Genomic DNA, 21877 nt, shown 5'->3' with positions numbered 1-21877 from the left:
ATGTGAAGTAGTTACTACAAGAACACTTCCTGTTACTAAATATCACAAGATGTGAAGTAGTCACAACAAGAACACTTCTGTTACTAAACATCACAAGGTGTGAAGTAGTTACTACAAGAACACTTCCTGTTACTAAATATCACAAGATGTGAAGTAGTCACTATAAGAACACTTCTGTTACTAAACATCACAAGATGTGAAGTAGTCACAACAAGAACACTTCCTGTTACTAAACATCACAAGATGTGAAGTAGTCACAAGAACACTTCCTGTTACTAAACATCACAAGATGTGAAGTAGTCACTACAAGAACACTTCCTGTTACTAAATATCACAAGATGTGTAGTTACGTGATTACAAAACACTTCTGTTAATAAATATCACAAGGTGTGAAGTATCTTCTTGACTATAAAAACACTTCTGTTAATAAATATCACAAGGTGTGAAGTATCTTCTTGACTATAAAAACACTTCCGTTATTGAATATAAAAAAAGATGAAGCAGCTTCTTCATTACAAGAACACTGGTCATACTGAATATCATAAGAGATGAAGTAGTTCCATACAGAACTGACTGGTAAGTTAAAGACCCCAAAAATACTTTTGTCATTGAAAATCATAAAGGTTTAAATACATTACAAAATATCATAAAAGGCTGTAAAATGAATACCTAACTAGAATAAAACAATTTATTAAGAACTTATATGTGTGATCCAGCAGTATTGCTGTCAGTGGAGATCACTAGATGCAAATGTGTTAAGTTTCAACAACACATGTAATTGAGATTTAAAGTTTTTGGTTTTTTTCATTTTAAAAAAATGTCATTTAGAAATATTAAAAACAGCATGTTCTATGTATACATGTATGTTTAAAGTTTTTATGTACAGGTTAAATTATTTATAGTGAGTGTCTGTCACATGTTGGTGGTAAATTTCAAGGATAAATAAACAGCACACAATTCACTTATTTTGAATATTTTAAAACAAGTTTATAATAGATATACAAATGTTACACTCTTGGTTATCACAGTTCTATCCAGAGCTTTAAATAAGTTTATTTTTCATCAAACTCCACATAGGTCAGTTCAGTTACTTTAGAACACAATTTGACAAGATGAATTATTTTTCCTGCTCTGTTGTTACAACAGAGTCCGTGATAATTTCTCATTAAAATCACAACTATAACTCTTGGTTACTACACTTATCTCCAGAACATTAAATTATTGTCTCTTTTCATTAAAGTCTACACAGGTGTATCCAATAACTTTAAAACACAACTGACTAGATGAATTATTCTTCTATACTTTGTAATTACAATATAGTCTGTGATAGTTTCACTTTCAAAATTGCCACTATATGCTCTTTACAATTAAACTTACAATTGTGCAGTCTCGGGCTAATTATCTTTTGAATTAAATTTTTAATCTGTATTTAAACATTTTACACGCTACGTGACAATATCTAATTAAAACAATGAGGAAAACTTCGGATGTTCTAGCAACATGACATAGTAATTTAACAATTACCAGTTCAAAATTGAGTTAAATAACTTCTGATTTGTAAACAGTCATGTAAACAAGCTTGCAATAAATTATTACTTCTAGAAATAACTAAATTTAAGACTTACACCCTTTGCCTAACTCTTACATTAAACTTAAATGGAAACAGGAATGCATACCTAACAATGAAAATAATCCAAGTACTGAATTACTAGCACCCAATACAATGTACATTAACAGTAAGTTCAGGTAGTTAATACTAGCATCCAATACAATGCATTAAAGCATTAGTTCAAAATACTGAATTGCTAATACTCAATACACTGTATTTCTTTATATCATTCAAAAACCTACCTGCTTAGCTGTAAGAAAAACAAATGTTTTGTCTTTAAACAGTGTTTTTCTCTTACTTATAATATTAAAGTTGACATCATTTTTGTTTATAGCAGATTCACCAATTGGTGGCAAAAACCTGGTGAAAGAAACAGGTAAAAAATAACTGTGTAAAAGATATTCTTACATAATCGCAACAGTCTATAGATGTTTTATATTCTTTACAAAAAAATGTAAGCCATGTAATACATACTCCTACACAATGCTCACAGTTTTTACATGCTTACCTTATAGTTTTAATTGTATAAATTTCAAACCCAGTGTAATTTTACTTCCTTTTACTTGGTCATATATGCTTTAGGGAAAAATTTGGTATGTTACTTTCAAAATATATACTCATGCATACAAATGTAATTCTTTTACTAATGAGAGATAGCTGAACAATCTAAAGGCAAGCATTCTTAATTATAAAAATTAAAGCAAAACCTTATGATACAGATAACAGTTATGAAATTTAAACTAGGTTTAAATATTATCATTACTGCAACTAATCCTAGAGATGTTCTATTTTTTGGCCTCATGGAAAGTATTTATAATATTCTAAAAAGTGTTCCAATCACCTTATCATGCTTCCTTCAATTTTCAATAAATCTTTAGTTTTTAAGTACACGGAATAACAATAAGCCTAGCCTAGAAAGAAATCCTAGGTACTGCATTATTAGTACATATTATACCAATAACTACAACTATCAAACAATAGTGCCCACTACAAAGTATAATATCAGAAATTCCAGGTATTGAATACTATCAGCTAATACAATTTATAATACCAGTAAGTTAAGGTACTCAATACTAGTATTGGTACCACCAAATACAACGTATAATACCACTGTGTTCAACTACTGAAACATTAGTATTCATTACCATATGTATTAGTGAAATGAAAAAAAAATATTGAACTGTGAGTAAACACCAAGAAATATGCAAGAAAAACTATAAGCAAGTCTTAATTATATATGGGTGAATCATATTACACAGGTAAACAGGACATTTCACCAGTTATCAACTTAGTAAAATTATTTGTTCTGTGGGACAAGATCTTGGCTTTTGCTTCTTTTGTTAAAAATGCTACACTTTTTATAGGAAAAATATACTAATATATAAAGAGAATCTTCCTCATTATTTCAAACAAAATATAAACATCAGCCTCACAAAAAGTTAAGTTTAACAATGTATAATAGTGATAAAAGTATTACACACAGTAAGTTTATGCTGTGATTGGTTGTTATACAACCAATCAGACAGTATTAACCAATATAATACCTGTAAACGTACAGGTAGTCATACTATTTTCAGCAGTAGTCCTTAATTTTTACTACACTTGTAAAGTTTGAAACACTAATAATTCCTTAAAAGAAATAACAACTGATTGATTGTATTTATCATGAGTCCTATTTAAATTTAAGGTACCTTATGAATACTAATTAGATACTAATGTGGTAGAAGACTGATCTAAGAACCAAACATTCCACAATATCAAGTGTAAAATATTATAACTATACTTATCCAAGTTTTTAATTTTGTGTATACAATTACTTGCAGTAGTAGAGTACGCAAGTTTCTTACCTGCAAGCATCTGGAAGTTCTGTTTTATTTTCAATACATTCCACAAAAACACGGAAATAATCTGGAGTAACCAGAGGTTTCAAGGAAACTAGAGCACACACTGTCTAAGAAAAGAAAGAAATAATTCATTAACAGTACTTTAGTCACTTTCACTTCATTTTTTTAACAATCATATTAATAGTAATGAGGAGTTTAGAATATATATTTTGCATTTTTGAACATGCAATGTTTATTAAAGTAAAATCAATGTTTTAAATACCATCAAAGAGAGAAATCTATAAACCTAGAGAATTCTTCTGACTTCTTTAGACAACTGTATAGATCAGTAAAAGCAAACCTTCTTTGCATGATACCAAGTTTTATGAAAGTTTGATAGTGTGGATCTCTGATTTTATAACTAAAGTCTTCAAAAAATTTAAGATAGCAAGAAAGAGCATAAGAACACTAAGAACTGCATTCAATCTTATGATAGATAAGGGCTATACCAGTGAAGCATGATCTGTATATCAGTAATTTGAATGATAATACATACTAATGAGTGTATTAAAAAACATACAGTGATGGACACTGAGGGAAGGTTTGATAAAATCATAACACTAACTATGAAATAATATCATACAATTTTTTTTATCTATAGATAAATAAATAAAACTGAAAAAAGTCAAAGCTAACTCTAACTTTACTGCTACAAATATACAGCGAGATAATTCCACACATATCTGTGGGAATATTGCAACTTCTCTGTTCTTAACTATCAATTTTGGACTTAACCAGAGCACATATGACAGAGTTTTCAGCCAGTCAATTCTGGGATTTTGTTGTGTTTTTTTGCAAATTTGTCAGAGCTGGGATATGTGAGGAACATAAATACAAGAGGGATGGGAAGCCCTAGAACTAAAGCAAGACTTATGTCTCTGGTACATATACAAATAGGAAGGACAAAAGGTGTAGCCAATGAAAGATGTGAGTCTCTGAGCTGGAGCATGGGACTGGACAAAAGACACATAAGATGATAGAGTATGGTGATGTCAGGAAGAAAAATGACCAATCATGGTGGACAGAGGAACAAACAGGGCAGAAAAAGGGGTAGGGTCTGTTGCTCCATTAAGGGTCAGAGCAGAAGGAATTACATTAGAGATGGTCAAACCAAAGCAACCAATAGAGTACAAGAAAGGTGTCTAGACAAGGAAAAGGACCAAAAGAGGAAGGGTCTGAATGAAGAGTAGGGACATAGAAGTGAGACCCTAGTTGAGGCACGTGACTGAACAAGTCACTCTGAAAGAAGTGTGGAGACATCTGGATGAAAAAATATCAGAATGGATATGATTAAGGGGCAGACAGAACAGAGAAAAGGATACATTGTGTTGCTCCAGTAAGAGCCAGTGCAGAAGGAACCCCACCTGAGTGGCTAATATAAAAGAACCAGTGGAGCACTACAGGGTTTCATCTAGATAGGAAAAAAAACTCAAAAGATGAGTCAAATTGGAGGGTAGACATGTAGGTGAAGACCCCTCCAATCTTGACTAAAAGCATCTATCTCCATATCTGAAGGGTGAGGAAATGAACACTAAAAGGAAGAAAGTACAGCATACCAGCAAATGGGAACCATATACAAATATACAGTGTTCCCTGTTTAAGAACACACCCACAGAAAAACATGAGGATAAAGAGAACAATCTGTGAAGAACCTGGTGGGGATGTAATAAGAGATTGGCCACAAAAATCAGATTTTGTGGAGCATGACCTGCTAGAATAATCATGTTGTGGCTACTGGCCCAATACATGAAATCCAGAGTCTGACAAGACAGGGATTGGTATCTGGTTACCCTTTTCTAAATAATAAAGCTGACAATAGTGGAATTCCAAAAAGAATGAAAACCATTCTCCCCTGCAAGAAATGGAGGGAAAGATACAGAGCCCAATGAACTGCTAAGGTACCAGGATGTAGGTATGGAGAGCAGCATCACTGACTGACCACCAAGACAAAAAATCAGAGGAATTGAGGAAAATGGAATGGTCCAATGGATAATGAGGAACATTCCACTGGTCAAGAAATATCCAATGAATGGAATGTACGTGTCCAACCCAAAGGAACCAGCACTTCCAAAGAAAACCATATTCCAAAAAAAGAGAATAAGGGATGGCAAATGTGACTGTCAACTGGAGATTCTTGAGTCAAAGTGGAGAAGGTTTGACTCAACCAAGAAAGGAAGTAAAGAGAACCTCCCACATGAATAAGATACTGTGATGTGCAGTAAAGGACTTCTTCCACCAGAAAAGAAACCTACCCAAGAAGCTTCCTGAAGCCTTGATGGGTGTGAGTTACTGACTAGACACAGGAAGAGGAGAGTTTGAAGAACCAACAAGTTAAGATGACATGCCCACCACTCCACAAAACACATACAGAGCTGAAAAAAGACAGTCTGTGAGCACCTAAAATTGGAAGACAGAACTCATTATGACGTGCTGAAGAAAAAAAATTACACTGGGGCATAAAAACTCGGTCAAAACAGGTCAAAAAAGGGACTTTAAACTCCCACAATAGGGAGATAAAGAAAGATAGGGTAAATTACTGGTTGGGTGGGCTCTGCATGTCAGATAGTTCTGTTGTGTATGGACAAGATATGATCCAAAGGAGTAGGGGAGGAGATCTGGGAAGATGAGAAGCAAATGGAAGTCAGAAACTCTCATGGAGAACCTGCAAAAAGATTGGAACTGTAGTGAAGTGTAGCAAAAAAAGAAACAGAAATTTAAGAAAGTAAACAGAACTAATGAACTAACAAATACTTAGAAACATGAAGTCTACAAAGAGCATTTTATAAAAGTAACACACATGAAAAATTAAAACAAAAAATCAATCACAAACATAAAACAATAAGTAACACCTGAAGTACAAAACCAACTGAAGGAACTAAAAAGGTAAATAACTCTTGAACAGAGAATGTAGAAATTGGCTCAAAGAAACCATAAGACAAAGGCCATGAACAAAAAAACTTATCCCAAAGAACATCATACTATAATGGAACTCTCCCTTGAATGATACTGGAAAAACATTTTTATTAAATAATGTTCAACCTTCAACTTCATGAAATTTTTTCCTGTGTACATGTAGATTTGCAATAGGGGTCTTGAATTTCCCATTTCGCCTCTGTTCCTATCACGGAGAACTATATTTTTCTCCATTTTCAGGTGCAGATACGATGTTATGAAATATCACATACAGATTTAATGCAATAGTGCCATCTATATAAATCTAATAATATTGTCTGTTGTATGTCCATGTAAATATTTTGCAGGGTGTGGATGGGTCTTCATCAAAATTGGTATGGAGGTCCATTAGGTACATGAGGAAATACACACAAATTTTCAATTTTGTGGTTTTTATAAGTATTTTGTAGGGTTTTTTTTTACCACTACTTTACCCCTGTTGATGGACCTTCACCAAATTTGGCATGAAAATTTGTTGGGCCCATGAGAGATACATTAAGTTTATGGTTTCACATTTTGTGTTTTGCTATTTTTATGGCTGTTTTGGAATTTGTTTTTTTTAAAATTATATTTAAACGGACCAACTTTTCATGTCCTAAGGTGATCCTTTTGTCAATTGTGAATTTATATAACTTCAGTCCAGGGTACAGGTACCCCAGCTAGTGAGAATAAAAAGGCATCCACTTACCAAAATCAAAGGTTGCTTCAAAACTTATGCCTAATAAGATGCGAATAATAGTAAAGATGCAAAACAAGAAAGGCACCTATAACTAAAAACATTAATAGTGCAACAATTTAAAATGATAAACCAGATTAATGTAAAAAATTTTAAACTCAAACTGTAAACTAAAGTAACCTGAAATGTAAAAGTATAAAACTCAAACTTACACAACACTAACATGGTACAAATGACAAATTATCAAGTTCAGAAATTAGATCCATACACAAGAGCTCCCATAAACTCTTTGAATGTACATGCATAAACACACACACACACATGCACATAAATATATGGGGAGTGAGAAATACACACTGATGAACTTATCACAGAACTCCTGTGAAAAAGAACAATAAGTACCTTTAAAGAAAAAAATCAAAACCCAAACATAAGACATGAATTTCCTGACATGAAAGTCTGCGCTTCTTTAGCAGACACCGTGAAACCTGAGACTGAGGCCTAATGTTACAACTTCTGTCTACATACAGTGAAAAATTATCAATTGCCATAATAAACCAAAATTTAAATGAAAAAAAATGGAACTGAGAAAACAGAAATATTTCAAAATATATGAGCAAAAATTTGAAACTGATGTGAAATGGTGATCAAACACAATTGAAAAGTGTACAGTCACATGAAGAATGTTAAAAATACAAAAGAATGTTTAGCAAGAAATTGAGAATTGTGCTACAATGTTAGAGTGAGCTACCTATACTGGTACAGAGGGCAAAAATTGGATTGGTTGTGTGTGACCATACGTTAAGTACAAGTTCCTGCAATGATGCAAAAAATATGGGTATAAAAGATTGGTGCACTTTTAAAAGTTTTTACCAATTGGTACAGAGGAAGTAATAGTGTTTTGAAATTTGGCACTGTGTAGCTCTTCACTCATACAGCTTTCAAGTTTCAGATTACAGCAAAATGCTTGGTAGATTGCAACCTGTTCATTGTTGTATATTACTTATGCTTCCTGGAATTGATAGGGACCAAAACCAACCAAGAAAACTAATGCAATTTTCTTTGGTTAAATCATACATCACTTGTTAATATTCAGAGGAACATGATTCTCAAAATTAATTTCAAGCTCAAAAAAATTAATCTATACAAAAAAACCATGTTTATTGGATATGAATAATAAACTGGTAAAACATGCAAAATGTTTTTAGAAAAATCTAAAAAATTAACTTTTCAAAACTTCAAACTTCTTTATTTCATGTTTGAGATAAATTCTGTTAGTTTTCTGTGAAAAAAACCCATTAACAAAGACATGAAATATGAAAAAATTAATTTCATTAGTATTTTGGAATTTAATAACAACTACATTCTTCACACTACATAAAAACAGCAGAATAAAAAATTAGCAAGAATGTAAATAGATAAGCACTTCTTCCATAACAAGTTTAATCTTGTTTAACAACTAGTTTTTTGTATTAAAAATTCCACTTAATTCCAAAAGAAAAATAATTTTAAAAAGATTCCATGTTGTACCTACAAAAACAATGCAGTCATCATCAGCTAAAGATACTAGAACCATATAAACTGGAATATCATCAGCTACAAAAGATTACAAACAAAACTGTGGTTATCACCATATACATGTCAACATCAAGTACTTGAGACTACAACTATACTCTTCAAAACAAGAAACGCAAAAGGGTTATTTTTGTTATTTTAAAGAGAAATATATGTAATAACGTTACAAGCTCAGAGTATGTGATGTTACATGTGTCAAGGCACTGATTGTCAGACCAAAATGACAATAAAAGTTGTGCACTTCGAAAACGGAGGAAAACATTGGATTTTTCGCCAAAACGCATGCGTGTCCAATAAATTTGTTTGAGAGATCTGCATGTTCTGCAAGTGCAACATGTGCAAAATCACTATAAAAGTGACAGGTTCTCGGTTTCCATAGCTCAGTGTTAAGCCATCGACACACAATACAGTTACACCAAGACTGACTGAAGCACAACGCAACAATGCCATTGGTTGCTTGGAAGCAGGCAAATCTCAATCAGATGTTGCCAGAGCTGTGAATGTCCACCCAAGCACCATCACAAGGCTATGGAATCGTCACCAACAACATGGATCAACTTCGTGACCGTCCACGATCTGGCAGACCTCGTGTGACCACACCCGCACAAGATCGCTACATCTGGTTATGTCACCTTCGGGATAGGACCACCACTGCAACGTCTACTGCCTCAACCATACCAGGGCTGCGTAGGATTTCTGATCAGATCGTACTCAACCGTCTACGAGATTCTTAGGCCCCATGTGCAACCATCATGGTGAATGTCAACAACGTTTTCAACATGACAATGCCCGTTCTCACACAGCCCGACTCACCACTGTCTTCTTGAGACACCACAACATCAACGTTCTTCCCTGGCCCTCCAGATCACCAGATTTAAACCCCATCGAACATCTTTGGAACGAGTTGGACCGACGTCTGAGACGGCGACAACCTCAACTGCAGACTCTACCTCAGCTTGCAGCAGCTTTGCAGGCTGAGTGGACAGCCATTCCACAGGATGTGATTCGTCATCTCATCGCTTCCATGGGCAGGAGATGCCAAGCAGTTATTGATGCTCACGGGGGGGCATACTCGATATTGACGTTGAGTGACGTTAAACTTCACCTAGTGAGCGTGGACTTCGCCTTTGCAGACTTTGGATGTTCAGCAGTGAATGTGCAAAGTTTCACACATGTCATACAGAACTACCCGGAATAAACTTGTTAACAATTTGTCTCATATTTTGCCTTTTGCATTTCTTTTTTTGAAGAGTATATATAGGATGTGATGTAATTACAACATGAGATATAGCAAAAAGAACAGGGCTTGACAATGGGATAAATGTTATGAAAAAATTTTTCTGGAAATAAAGTTGTCCAACAAGATGCCTAAACAGTCTCAACTTTTTATGGTATCTGATTTTGTACAGAAATAGAAACAGATGTGCTAACAGCTACATTTAAAAACCTATATTACTTTTTTCTTCAGAAAATTAGACTGAGAATTTGACCAGTTTCAATTAATATCCACACACCTTAACAGTGACTTTAATTTCATTCATTACTAAATGTGTACAATCACTTCTCCATTCTGCAACAACATGTCCACCAAGGTTCAAAATCAATGGTTTCAATTCTTTTTTTCCAGATGAATCAACAGCTGAAGTCGTTACCACCAAAGGTTCGTAGTCAGCCCTGAGATATGGAGCAATATTTTAATGAAGTGATTTTTGAAACACATATACAATTACAGAATCTTGAGATAAGTTATGTCACAAAACAATATTTCAACACTTGAAGATGTTTGTTTTTTCTCCAAAGTTTACCCTCCTTTTCTTTCTTATTCTTAATGTCTGAGTCGGGCATTAATTATCCATGCATTTCTATTATTATTTTAAACTTTACCTCACATGTTAATGAAGGATAAAAGACTTTGCATAAACAAAAATACTAAAAACTGTATATTGATTAGTTAAAAATTAAACTACACAGATATTGATTTTAATACACACAAGTAACTCAGTCACATTAAATATTCATTGCAGACATACATTTACACCATCATCATCACGATCCAGTCATAGATTATAGAAGTAAAAAATGCTATACTTTTTCAAATCAATTAGATTTTATGAACCAGCTTTACATCAAATGAACATTAACACATACTTATATACTTTCTAGAACACAGCCAGCTTAAAAACCAGTAGTGATAAACTACTTTGGTTTGATAACATACAAGTAGTGTTGAAACCAACAGCTATAAACCACTTTAGTCTGTTAACTTAAAAGCTGTCTAAAAAAAACAACTGCAAACCATTTCAGTTTGTTAACATACAAGTAGTCTCAAAATCAACAACTATAAACCACCTTAGTTTGTTAACATACAAGCATTCTAGAAATCAACAGCTATAAACCACCTTAGTTTGTTAACATTCATGTAATCCAAAATCCAACAGCTATAAACAACTTAAGTTTCTTAATGTGATAATTTTCCTGTACTGAAAAGGTATTTCAAACAGGTACTTTCTACTTCTCACAAGATTAGATATTGCCATTTGCTGCTGCCCTCTATATGCCAACTTTATTATACATGTCACAATCATTCTGTACAGCCCCATTGGAAAGAGTAAGTCAGCTACGTCCAAAGCCTCCTTTTTGTGTACCAACATCCACATGAGGGTTGGATGAAAATCATACTGTCTTCACCTCAAACCCAAGAACAGAGGAATTGAAAACACATCAATTCCTGGGTGTAACACAGAATTAGCTCTGAGCTATCAATCTGCTAATGTGAAATTAGGTATCAACAGGATATCTTTTGCATGCATTCAACTTCTCCCAACCAAGGAACTTGGTTGTAACTGTCCAAATGTCAAAAACATCCTCATGAAAAAACAAGAATGAACCAAAACAATCTTGTGTATCACTGCCATGTCCAATAGCACAAACAGAAGAGATGGAGGGAGGAAGATAGACTACTCAAAACCTGTGTGGGGAATTAAATTGATGGGTCCACTTTAAATATAAAATCAGACCAGGGGTACCGATACCAATGAAGCTGTAGGATGAGAACTCCCAACTGAAGAGCTAAACTGTATTTTTGACAGTTCAACCCCAATGTTTGTGTAAACAGTATCAGAAGGCCACATCTTCCAGCAAGGTGACAGCTTAACTCCACTGAAGGTCATGTCTCATCTATGTCAGCAGAACATCACTTCTTGAGTGAATGGTTGAAGCCAATTTTTTTTTTTTTTTATATGGAACCCATTTGGAAGGGTGCCTCCATGGTCAACCATCCCACTGGGATTGGAAATGGTTAGCAGTAAGCACTCCCATACTACACTAGGAGAAAAGAGGGAAGAAAATATGTTGGAGAGTCAAACAAAACCATTATCACCTGAGACAGTGCAATGGGTAATCACAAAACCCTATTTAGAAAAGCAGGCCATAACAATTCATTAAATCAAGGTATGACAGAGATTGACAACTACCCCTTCTTCTTTACCCACAAAGTCCATGGGTAGTACAGTCTGAAATGGGCATATTTATGAAGCATAATATCATAAGGTCATTCATTTACAAGGAATTTTGTGAAACACCTAATCTCTCTCTCTCAAGATGAGATAGCACCATGACCTAAAAAGCCCGAACAACAGATAAACAATTTTTGCAAAGCCAAAGACAACAAACAAGCCATCATAGAGGTGGAAGAGAATGGTCCAAGAAAATGCCTTAGAACTTCTGTGAAGTTCCTCACACAGGAGAAGTATAAACTGAAAAGATGCCACAAAAAAAGTCATGAGGGTAAACTGGAGGCAGGAACACTGAGCATAGGAAAAACTAAAAACTGATGTGGATTCCCCCATTTCAGTAAAACTGAACCCACAGTTGATGATTGAGATATGGACAGCTAAGTTAGCCCTATCATATGAGGGGGCATTCTCATCAGAAACCTATAGGAGATAAGCCATACTAATGCCACCTTGCAACTAAGAGGCAAATTGGTTTGCATGAGTCCAAAGTTCAGGGAAGGGGAAAAACCAAATAGGATTGGGACGTGTAGTTATGCAATAATGAAAGATCTGGGTTATAAGATATAGGAGCAAGAGACAGACCTTCACATACCCAAGAAATAATGTCTGTGGAAGGCTGAACAGAATCCTCAGGAAGAGAATGGAAAGGCATGACAAATGTGGTGTTCACGTTCCACAAGTTCAGAAGGAAGTGGGGCAAGTTTTGGAGATATAGGTTGACCCAAGTAACATTCAACCATTTCGTAAATAAAAGTTGACAACTCTCCTGACATGTCATTAGCACCTGAAGTTTATGTTAGAATGCCTGTTGAACATGAAACATCCACAGCGGTGAAATTAACTTCAAAATTTATATTGTAGCAGTCAAGAAAAGCATCTGAAGTACAAATAAATGCCACCAGAATAAGAGCAAGTGCACTGGACTGCTGTCAAATTACTTGATTATATTAAACTTAAACCACTTTGATAACAGTTGTAAAACATTTTACTTTGTTTATATACAAACAGTCTAGAAATCAACAGCTATAAACAAACTTAGTCTATTAGTCTACAGGTAGATCAGAAACCAAGAGCTATAAACCAATTTAGTTTCCTTCCATACAAGTAATGGAGAAAAAAAAACACTTCAGTTTGTTAAAATACAACTAGTACAGAAACCAACATCTATAAACCGTTTTAGTTTGTTAGCATACACGTAGTCCAAGAGACAGCTATAAACCACTTCAGTTTATCTATAACCAAATAGTCTGGAAATCAGCAGTTATAAACCACTTTAATTTAACACACAAGAAATCCAGAAACCAACAACTATAAACCACTTCAGTTTGTTAACATACAACCAGTCTAGAAACCAACAACTATAAACCACTTCAGTTTGTTAACATACAACCAGTCTAGAAACCAACAACTATAAACCACTTCAGTTTGTTAACATACAACCAGTCTAGAAACCAACAACTATAAACCACTTCAGTTTGTTAACATACAACCAGTCTAGAAACCAACAACTATAAACCACTTCAGTTTGTTAACATACAACCAGTCTAGAAATGAACAGCTCTAAACCTTAATAGTTTCATATACAAATAGTCTATAAACCAACAGTTATAAATAACTTTGGTTTGTTAGCATACAAGTAGTCTAGTAACAAACAGCTATAAATAACATCAGTTTGAACAAAGAAGCCATTTTAGTTTAACATACATGTAGTGCATAAACCAACAGCTATAAACCACTTCAGTTTGTTAACATACAACCAGTCTATAAACCAACAGTTATAAATAACTTTGGTTTGTTAGCATACATGTAGTCTAGTGACAAACAGCTATAAATAACATAAGTTTGTTAACAAAGAAGCCATTTTAGTTTAACATACATGTAGTGCATAAACCAACAGCTATAAACCACTTTAGTTTCTTTACATACAAGTAGTCTAGAAAGAAACAGTTATAAATCACTATAGGTTTAACATACAAATGTTTTAGAAAGCAACAGCTATAGACCATTTAAGTTTGTTAACACAGTAGTCTAGAAAGCAACAGCGACAAACCACTTTATTTTAACATACATATACAGTCTAGAAATTAACAGCTATAAATAACTTTGGTTTATTAGCCTAGCAACAAAAAGCTATAAACATCAGTTTGTTAATATACATGTAGTTCAGAAACCAACAGCTATTAACCACTTCAGTCTAACATAAAAGTAGTCTAAAAAACCAGCTGTAAACCATTTCAGTTTTTTAACATATAAGTAGTCTCAAAATCAATAACTATAAACCAACTTAGTTTGTTAACATACAAGTACTTTAGAAATCAACAACAATAAACCACATCAGTTTAATATACAAGTATATAAACAGCTTTTATGTGTTTTTTGCCATCTAATCTCATGTGATGCATATTTCAAAATTAAAAAAAGTACTTGAAATACAATGTGAAACATATTGTTAGAAGGCTACAATATTTATAAATAATATTTCAAATAAAATTTAATAATTACTGTTACAAAACATCTACCAACAGGACTGTCTCAATCTTCAACAGTCTTATTCTCACTAAGACATTTTCCACAGTCAACCCTCAACTCTCAATATTAGATTTAAAATTGAAGCATTTGCTCCTAAAGTTCAATGTGGTACCTTACTTATTTCAAGTTTAAAATTTAAAATAGCCATTTTATGCCTCATAAATTCCAGAGTACCAAAAATAGGTTTCATCAATTATGACTTAAATACATTTAATGAGATACCTTCTGCATGACCCAAGATAGAATTACCATGTTAATTTGAGGTCATTAAATAGATGTTACAGAAACTGTCTTTGTTAACATAAAAGTATTCTAGAAACCAACAACTATCAAACTACTTAAGTTTGTTAACACAGTAGTCTAGAAACCAATAGCTATAAACCACTTCAATTTCTTAATGTAAAAGTGTTCTTGAAACCAACTGTAAACCATTTTAGTCTGTTAACATACAAGTTGTCCATAAATTAACATCTATAAACCACATCAGGTTTTAACATACAAGTAACCTAGAAACCAACAGTTATAAACAACTTAATTTTGTTTTTACTAATGATTCCATACAGTTTTTTTTTATCCTAAAAAGGACTACAAATTTTCATTTGTTTAAATACTTTAAAACATTTTACTTGAAGGAACTTCCACACTGTCCAAAGCTGATCTCATTTCCCTTGTTGACAATTGTTCCTTTCACATCAGGTGATAGCTTTCTTCCATTCAAATAAGTGCCATACTTAGATCTGCTATCTTTTAACGTAAGAATTGGGAGATGATGTGGTTCAATCTGTTTTGGATAGAACATGCTAGTATATGAAGATTTCTATTGTCATATGATGCTTATTTTAAAATTAAAAAAGTATTTTAAATACAATGTGAAAAAGCTTGTTAGAAGGCTAAAATACTTCAAAATGAGAATTCAAATACAAGTTACTTAGAATAATGAAGAATGGTAGTACGTATCTTTACAGTATAATCACTTGATAGGAGCTGTGTCAACAATAGATACTACACTTACAAACAATACTCAGAATACCACTTTTAAAGAAGATAACTGAGAAACTAGGTCAATGTCTTCAAGTTTAGGTTATGAAACTGAATATTAATTAGTAGGAATTTCAGAGCAGCAAGAACAGTTTTAGTCAATCAGGACTTAAATTGCATTTAACATGCTCTCTTCTGCATGACCCAAGATTGCCAGGGTTGCCATATTGATTAGAGGTCATCACAGTTCAAGTGGCATGCTGTGAACATGTTTCAGCTGAAACATTAAAACTCAGTTCTCCTGACAAAAAACAATAAATTCATTCAATACATGTTAACTTTTAGTGAACAAACAATTGAGATACTGTATTAGCCTGTTAATAGCCCCTGTAGGTTGTTTGGCAGGGGCTGTTTAAAGTCCTCATGCATTTTTCAAATGAGAAGAACTGATACAAGAATCTCACTCTTACATAAGTTATACAAGATATTTCTTGGAAACCCAAAGAGACATTTCTGTGAAAAATATGTCATATAAATTCTGACACAATGACATTATAAAGTTCACAACACTCCGAGATCACTTTAAAAAACGAAATGTGAACATACGCTACCATTCCTGGATGTTTTCATTATCACAAACTCTGAGCTCTTCTCCTACTTATCATCTCTTTCAACTAAATCTTGTTACTTCATATCTTTTAATCACAGTAGCAACCTCATCCTACACAGATGTTACAAGACCGTCTTAGTCTTCAAGGGTCTCATCTTCACTAAGAAATTTACCTCAGTCAACCCTAAACTCCCGATACACAACTGAAGAGTTCACTCCAAAAGACAGTTCATCCCTCACAGTACTCAAAAACCCAAAGAAGAATAAAAACTTTACATACCTAAACCACTAGACCTATTTATAACAAATATGAGTGAAACAGGTATATACTGAAAAAGGAAAGAAATTCCACAACTTGTTCTAAAAAGCAACTGTCTAACTCACAGTAAAATTTTCATATATTTTCAGATAGGCTAAACTATTAGTTCTACACCCTGAGAACAAACCTGACTGAAATTCTGAAAAGTTAAAGAAACCTTTCACAAATTAATCAATTTGCTGAAAACAACCGAGAATCAGCCTGTTACTTGAAACATGCTATCAGTTGGTAACTCAAATTAACATCCGAGTTTCTTCTTCCAGTTACATCCATTAGCTACCAAGTACAAATCTGCAAACCATCAGTTTTCTAATTTTGATGTCTTAATTTTCAGTTGATTCTCAGAAATACTCTACTTAAACCTGTTACAATTTATCTGGTAAATTATTTGTATAGTGAAATATAAAATCCTTGGTCCCAAACAAACTCAAATACAAGAATAACATATATTGAATAATCACCCTGGAATTTTTTTATTTGTAGCCAGATTGTTTTAGAAAACATTTAATAGCCAAACCTAGTAAGATATCGAAACATGAAGCAAACAAATAATACTCCAAACTTAAGAATGTAAACAGTTAATGAAGTCTTCTATAAAAAAGTATAATAAGTATGTGTTTATTTCAATTTTTAAATTAACTGATATTTTTACAGAAGATATCTGTGATTTTATTAATTCCGTTAATCAAACAAAACACATATAAACACTATCTGACATATGTTATTAATTGCTAATGTATTCTCCTTCCAACTCTCAAGTACATAAAAAACTATCTGTAAGTTAAGTTTGAAATAAAATAATAAAAATTACTATTGAAGACAGGATGAATACTGTATCATAATATTTGTATGACTGCAAGAATAAAATGTAATTTTCACATGTAATCAAAGCTAGATGCTAAATAATTTAAAAATGCCTACAATTTATTTTCTAGCAAATACTTACATTAAACGAATAACTAAAGTAACATACTGGTTAATTTTTACATGATATATTTGCACATATAAACTGCTTCTAATAATTCTTTTACATCAAAAACCTTAACTAAGTCAAAATATTTTGATGCAAAATAAATAAAAATCATCATATGGTATTCACCTGCTTTACCTAAATATATTTTACATTAAACCATGTAACTTTTTAAAATAATATCCAAAACTGTTGTGGTCTTATTTTAAAACTTGTCTGAACTAAAAATCTAAGTTCTGGTAAAGACATTATCTTATTTAAACAGCTTATTTAAACTTATTTAAAATAATAAAACTTATTTAAGCTTATTTAAACAAGAATTCTATGCCTAATCTCACCAACATTTAAGGCTGACCATCAGGTTTGGGTGGGAATTTTGAACGTTTTTATATTTGTTTAACATAAAAGATAGCTTGAATGGATAATTATTAAAATAATCTATAATAAACCAACAGTATGACAATGATTTGGTTTAGTGTTAGTGAATCTGTAGGGTAGTTTTCTTTTTTCAACAACATTCTATAAAAAATAAAAGAAAATGTCAGTGTTAAACTTTGTCTATTCTGTAGAACTAAATCCAACATCCAAGCCAAAGTACTATGAATAAAGTTTATAACATTTTGAAATAACTGAATATCTTGCTTACACTTATTTTATTGATTATTATCAAAAGGTAACAACTGCCTATCACTTTCATGATTTTAAGAGAAACAAAAGTAAACATCCCTGATGAAAAAAAAAACGATAAACATTCGAAATAAAAATGTATCTCAGAATGGCTGGTATGGGTATTAACACTTTTATAAATAAGCAGAAAACAACATTGACTTTTCTAGGTCATCTTCAGGTTAACTTGAAGGAAATGACCTGCAGTTATTATGTGGTTTTTGGCTTCTAATTTACCAACTCATGCAACTGAGATACTGCATCAGCCTACAAACAGCCCCTGTGGGTTGTTTGGCAGGGGCTGTTTATAATCTTCATGCATTTTTAAAATGTAAAGAACTTATTACAAAAGATAATTGATATGCCATGGAAGGTCAAAACGTTGTTCTCTCCTTATCAATAAAAGTGTTAATACCCATACCAGCCATTCTGAGATACAAAAGTAAACATATTTTTGTTCTAACATAAAGGTGGAAAGCAACATTACTTGATCAAATTATTACATAATAGTAGAATCTTTGATAATTTAAACTATCTAAACTTTTATCTTACATAATAAGTTAATTTCATTCTTATGCACAATAAAGACAACATATTAACATAACAGAATTTCTGGAGGTAGATTTAAAAGAAAAGATTTAAGCCACAGAATGTCCTCCATACTTCCCACAATTCATCAGCAAGGACTTAGTTTAGGGGTCTATCATGCCTTGAAATTAAATGCTTAAAGTTTATATTTTATTCACCTGAAAAACGTTTTTGAGATAAACATTTACCTCTGCGCATCACAAAGAGATATTAATTTGCTCATACTGCCATGTAACTTCCTAGATGTGTCACAAGCCTTGAACATAAGACTTACTACAGTTTTTACCTTAAAATTTTAACCTTTCATTACTATTCATCACGTAGTTTTTTCTTTCCTTAATTTTCTGATCAAATGAAGAAACAATACTAAATTTTAAACATACCAGTTAAAATTCATTTAAATTATCTTCACTTTGATTTCCAATTGTCCTCCACTAATAGAAAGAAGACACATCCTCCATGTGAGAAAACCTCATTTGAGCTAGCATTTGTATGTAGGTTCATCCAATTATTATTCAAAGCTACCTAGACTTTGGAGTGGTTAGGGAAGAAGGTGAACCCACTCCTTTGGTAAATAATGTGGGAAGAGGGCACAACAATAGTGAGCGATGGTACCAACAAGGAGGAAGAAGTATGCCAAAAAACAAGAAGAAAAGGAGATTGAACTAAACCATATACAGAGAATCCTCAGTCAGAATTTTAGTCTGGGACTGGATACCAAATGAACTGAAACAAGGAGTGTAAGGAATATGGAAATACAGTGATAACAGGATACATATAGTTGGGATAATTCTGTCAAAAAATACCAGAGAATGGAGAAACATTTCTGCAGTAAGGGTCCAGGATAAACAAGGTAAATGATATGCCACAAATGCCTAATCTTTCAAGGCATGATAGACCAATAATGGAATATGGTGGAGAAAGTCCAGAGCCAGGAAAACAGAGGTCCTGGTTGCAAGTGTCTTCACATTGTAGAAATGAAAAAACTAAGAAAGGGAGGCTTTTGACTGGATCATGATAAAAAGAACACCTGTGAAGATCACCAGCAGTAACAAAGAAACCTCCTCTCAGTAGATTAGACACTCAAAATGGATCAACAGTCCAAAACTGTACTTCACAGGAACAGAGAATTGGTGTAGTTTAGGATTGATTGTTTGTGCCAAGTGTAAAGTCAACATGAAATGCTACCCGTGCTTTGCTCACCACAGATATGGAAGCCATCACATGTAAACAGAGGGAACTCGTAAACTGACTTCTGAGTCGTAGCAGGCTCCAAACATACAAATTTGGATAAGTTGAAGAAAGAGGGATGTCCTGAAATGTGAGCTACAGTGAGAAGTGAAAAGAAGGTGACAAGACAGAAATCACTAAAGAGTACAAGCAGGTGCATGTACATGAAGGGCAAAGGTCTCAAAGGAAGAAAAAGTCCTTAAAAATACTCATGCAGGAAATAGAGACACATAATAACTTGGTATGAAAAGCTCCATGTCACAAAAGCAAAAGCGTGGATAAACTTGCTTCACATATGAAGTGAGACAGATCTCTAAGTGAATGAAATACAGGGTGAGAGTTGACATTAAAGTAAGAGCTGAACCAACTACCCAAAATGAAATTACTCTTGAATGGCAAGGGAGTTCACAACAAAGGAAGCCACACTGGAAGATAAAATTCAAAGATTTTATGTGAGATACCATACCAGTTCTGAACACAGTATACTCTTCACTCATCTGAAAAAGGTGTTGCACATACAGGTGGAAAGACAGAGGAGAAGAGCACATCTAAATGAGAGCATACTTTGGCCGGGTAGTATTCCCAACAACCTAATATTTATGGAACTTCAATTACATAAAATATATATGTGAAGAAAAGCAATGGATGTACCCTGAGGTAGAGGAATTAGGATGCAATGGACTGTACATGGCAATTCAAAAACATCCAAAACCCATGATGCCAGGTATTGACTTCCATGTGTGGGCAAGAAAGAGGATCACACTGATGGCAAGTCAATTATAATCTAAAACCCAGCCATACGGTGGGGGGTAGGAAAGAGAATAATACCATTTTCACCTCAAGTTCAAGAAACCAGAGTGAATCCATAAACTCCTGTACCGAATCCTGAACAATGAGTGTGATTAAAATAAATTGATATATCAATCCAGGAACCCAACATCCAGTATAAAAAAGAAAGATGTCTGCATGATATTCATCAACCCTGTCAGAAGTAAAACCAGCTGGAACAAGTCCATAAATAATAACATCCTCAAAAGATACACTGAAAGGTATCAGAAGGGAGAGAACTGCAACAATCCTCAATACGTCCATCCTACCCACAATACTGATGGAGTATAACTAAGAGAGGAATACACATCCATAATATGTGTATAAGGACTTATACTGATTGGTTCAATGCTAAGTCTAAAACCTGGCCACTGGAAACTGACTACCATGTGGGAGTAAGAAGAGGGATTGCAATCAAAGAGTTGAATTATAATTTTTGACATCTCATTTCCTTGTTGTTGTTTTTTTTATGTTTCTTATTGGAGGATATCATGTCAACTACACCAGATGGGGTTGAGGGATGTGACAAAGTCACTGGAAAATAAGCAGACAGAGAAACCACTGTGTTGCATAAATTTTGTGTGAACAGCAAAGATGATCCACAACATGATTAAAAGTATCTGAATGGATATGTCCATAAAAATTTGTAAATCTGAACAAGGAGAAGGAAGTGGGATACCCGTTGACATGTGGGTCCTGTCCAACCACCATTGTAGATCATTGATAAATGCAGAAGGAAGAGTGACAGTTTTTAAAGGATACTGTGCAAGATCCACTTGTTATGAAGAGTCTGCATATACGTATGGCCTAATAGGACAAGGGTTGCCGTGGAAAGCCACATCCCCAAAAATAATAGAACCTTGTGAGATGTAACAGAGGGAGCAGTAGGAACATGAAAAACTGAAATCTCTATCAAACAAAGAGGAAAAGATTGGGTTTGACTAAGATT

General features: G+C 33.5%; 1 protein-coding gene across 6 annotated transcripts in view; it reads right to left on the bottom strand.

The window, feature by feature from the left end:
- nbs (nibrin) overlaps positions 1-21877 on the bottom strand; it is a 76976-nt gene that overhangs the window by 24823 nt on the left and 30276 nt on the right. For all 6 annotated transcript variants that reach the window (XM_076466178.1, XM_076466184.1, XM_076466180.1 and 3 more), the window contains 4 exons: positions 15366-15520; positions 10210-10369; positions 3457-3560; positions 1852-1969 (listed from right to left, as the gene is read on the bottom strand). In XM_076466178.1, coding sequence (XP_076322293.1) covers positions 1852-1969; positions 3457-3560; positions 10210-10369; positions 15366-15520 — 537 coding nt within the window. The remainder of the gene's footprint in view (positions 1-1851; positions 1970-3456; positions 3561-10209; positions 10370-15365; positions 15521-21877) is intronic.

This window comes from Tachypleus tridentatus, chromosome 11, assembly GCF_004210375.1.
Source record: "Tachypleus tridentatus isolate NWPU-2018 chromosome 11, ASM421037v1, whole genome shotgun sequence".
NCBI lineage: Eukaryota > Metazoa > Arthropoda > Merostomata > Xiphosura > Limulidae > Tachypleus > Tachypleus tridentatus.
Note: the sequence above shows the minus strand (reverse complement) of the source record. Positions and strands in the feature narration are given on the sequence as shown.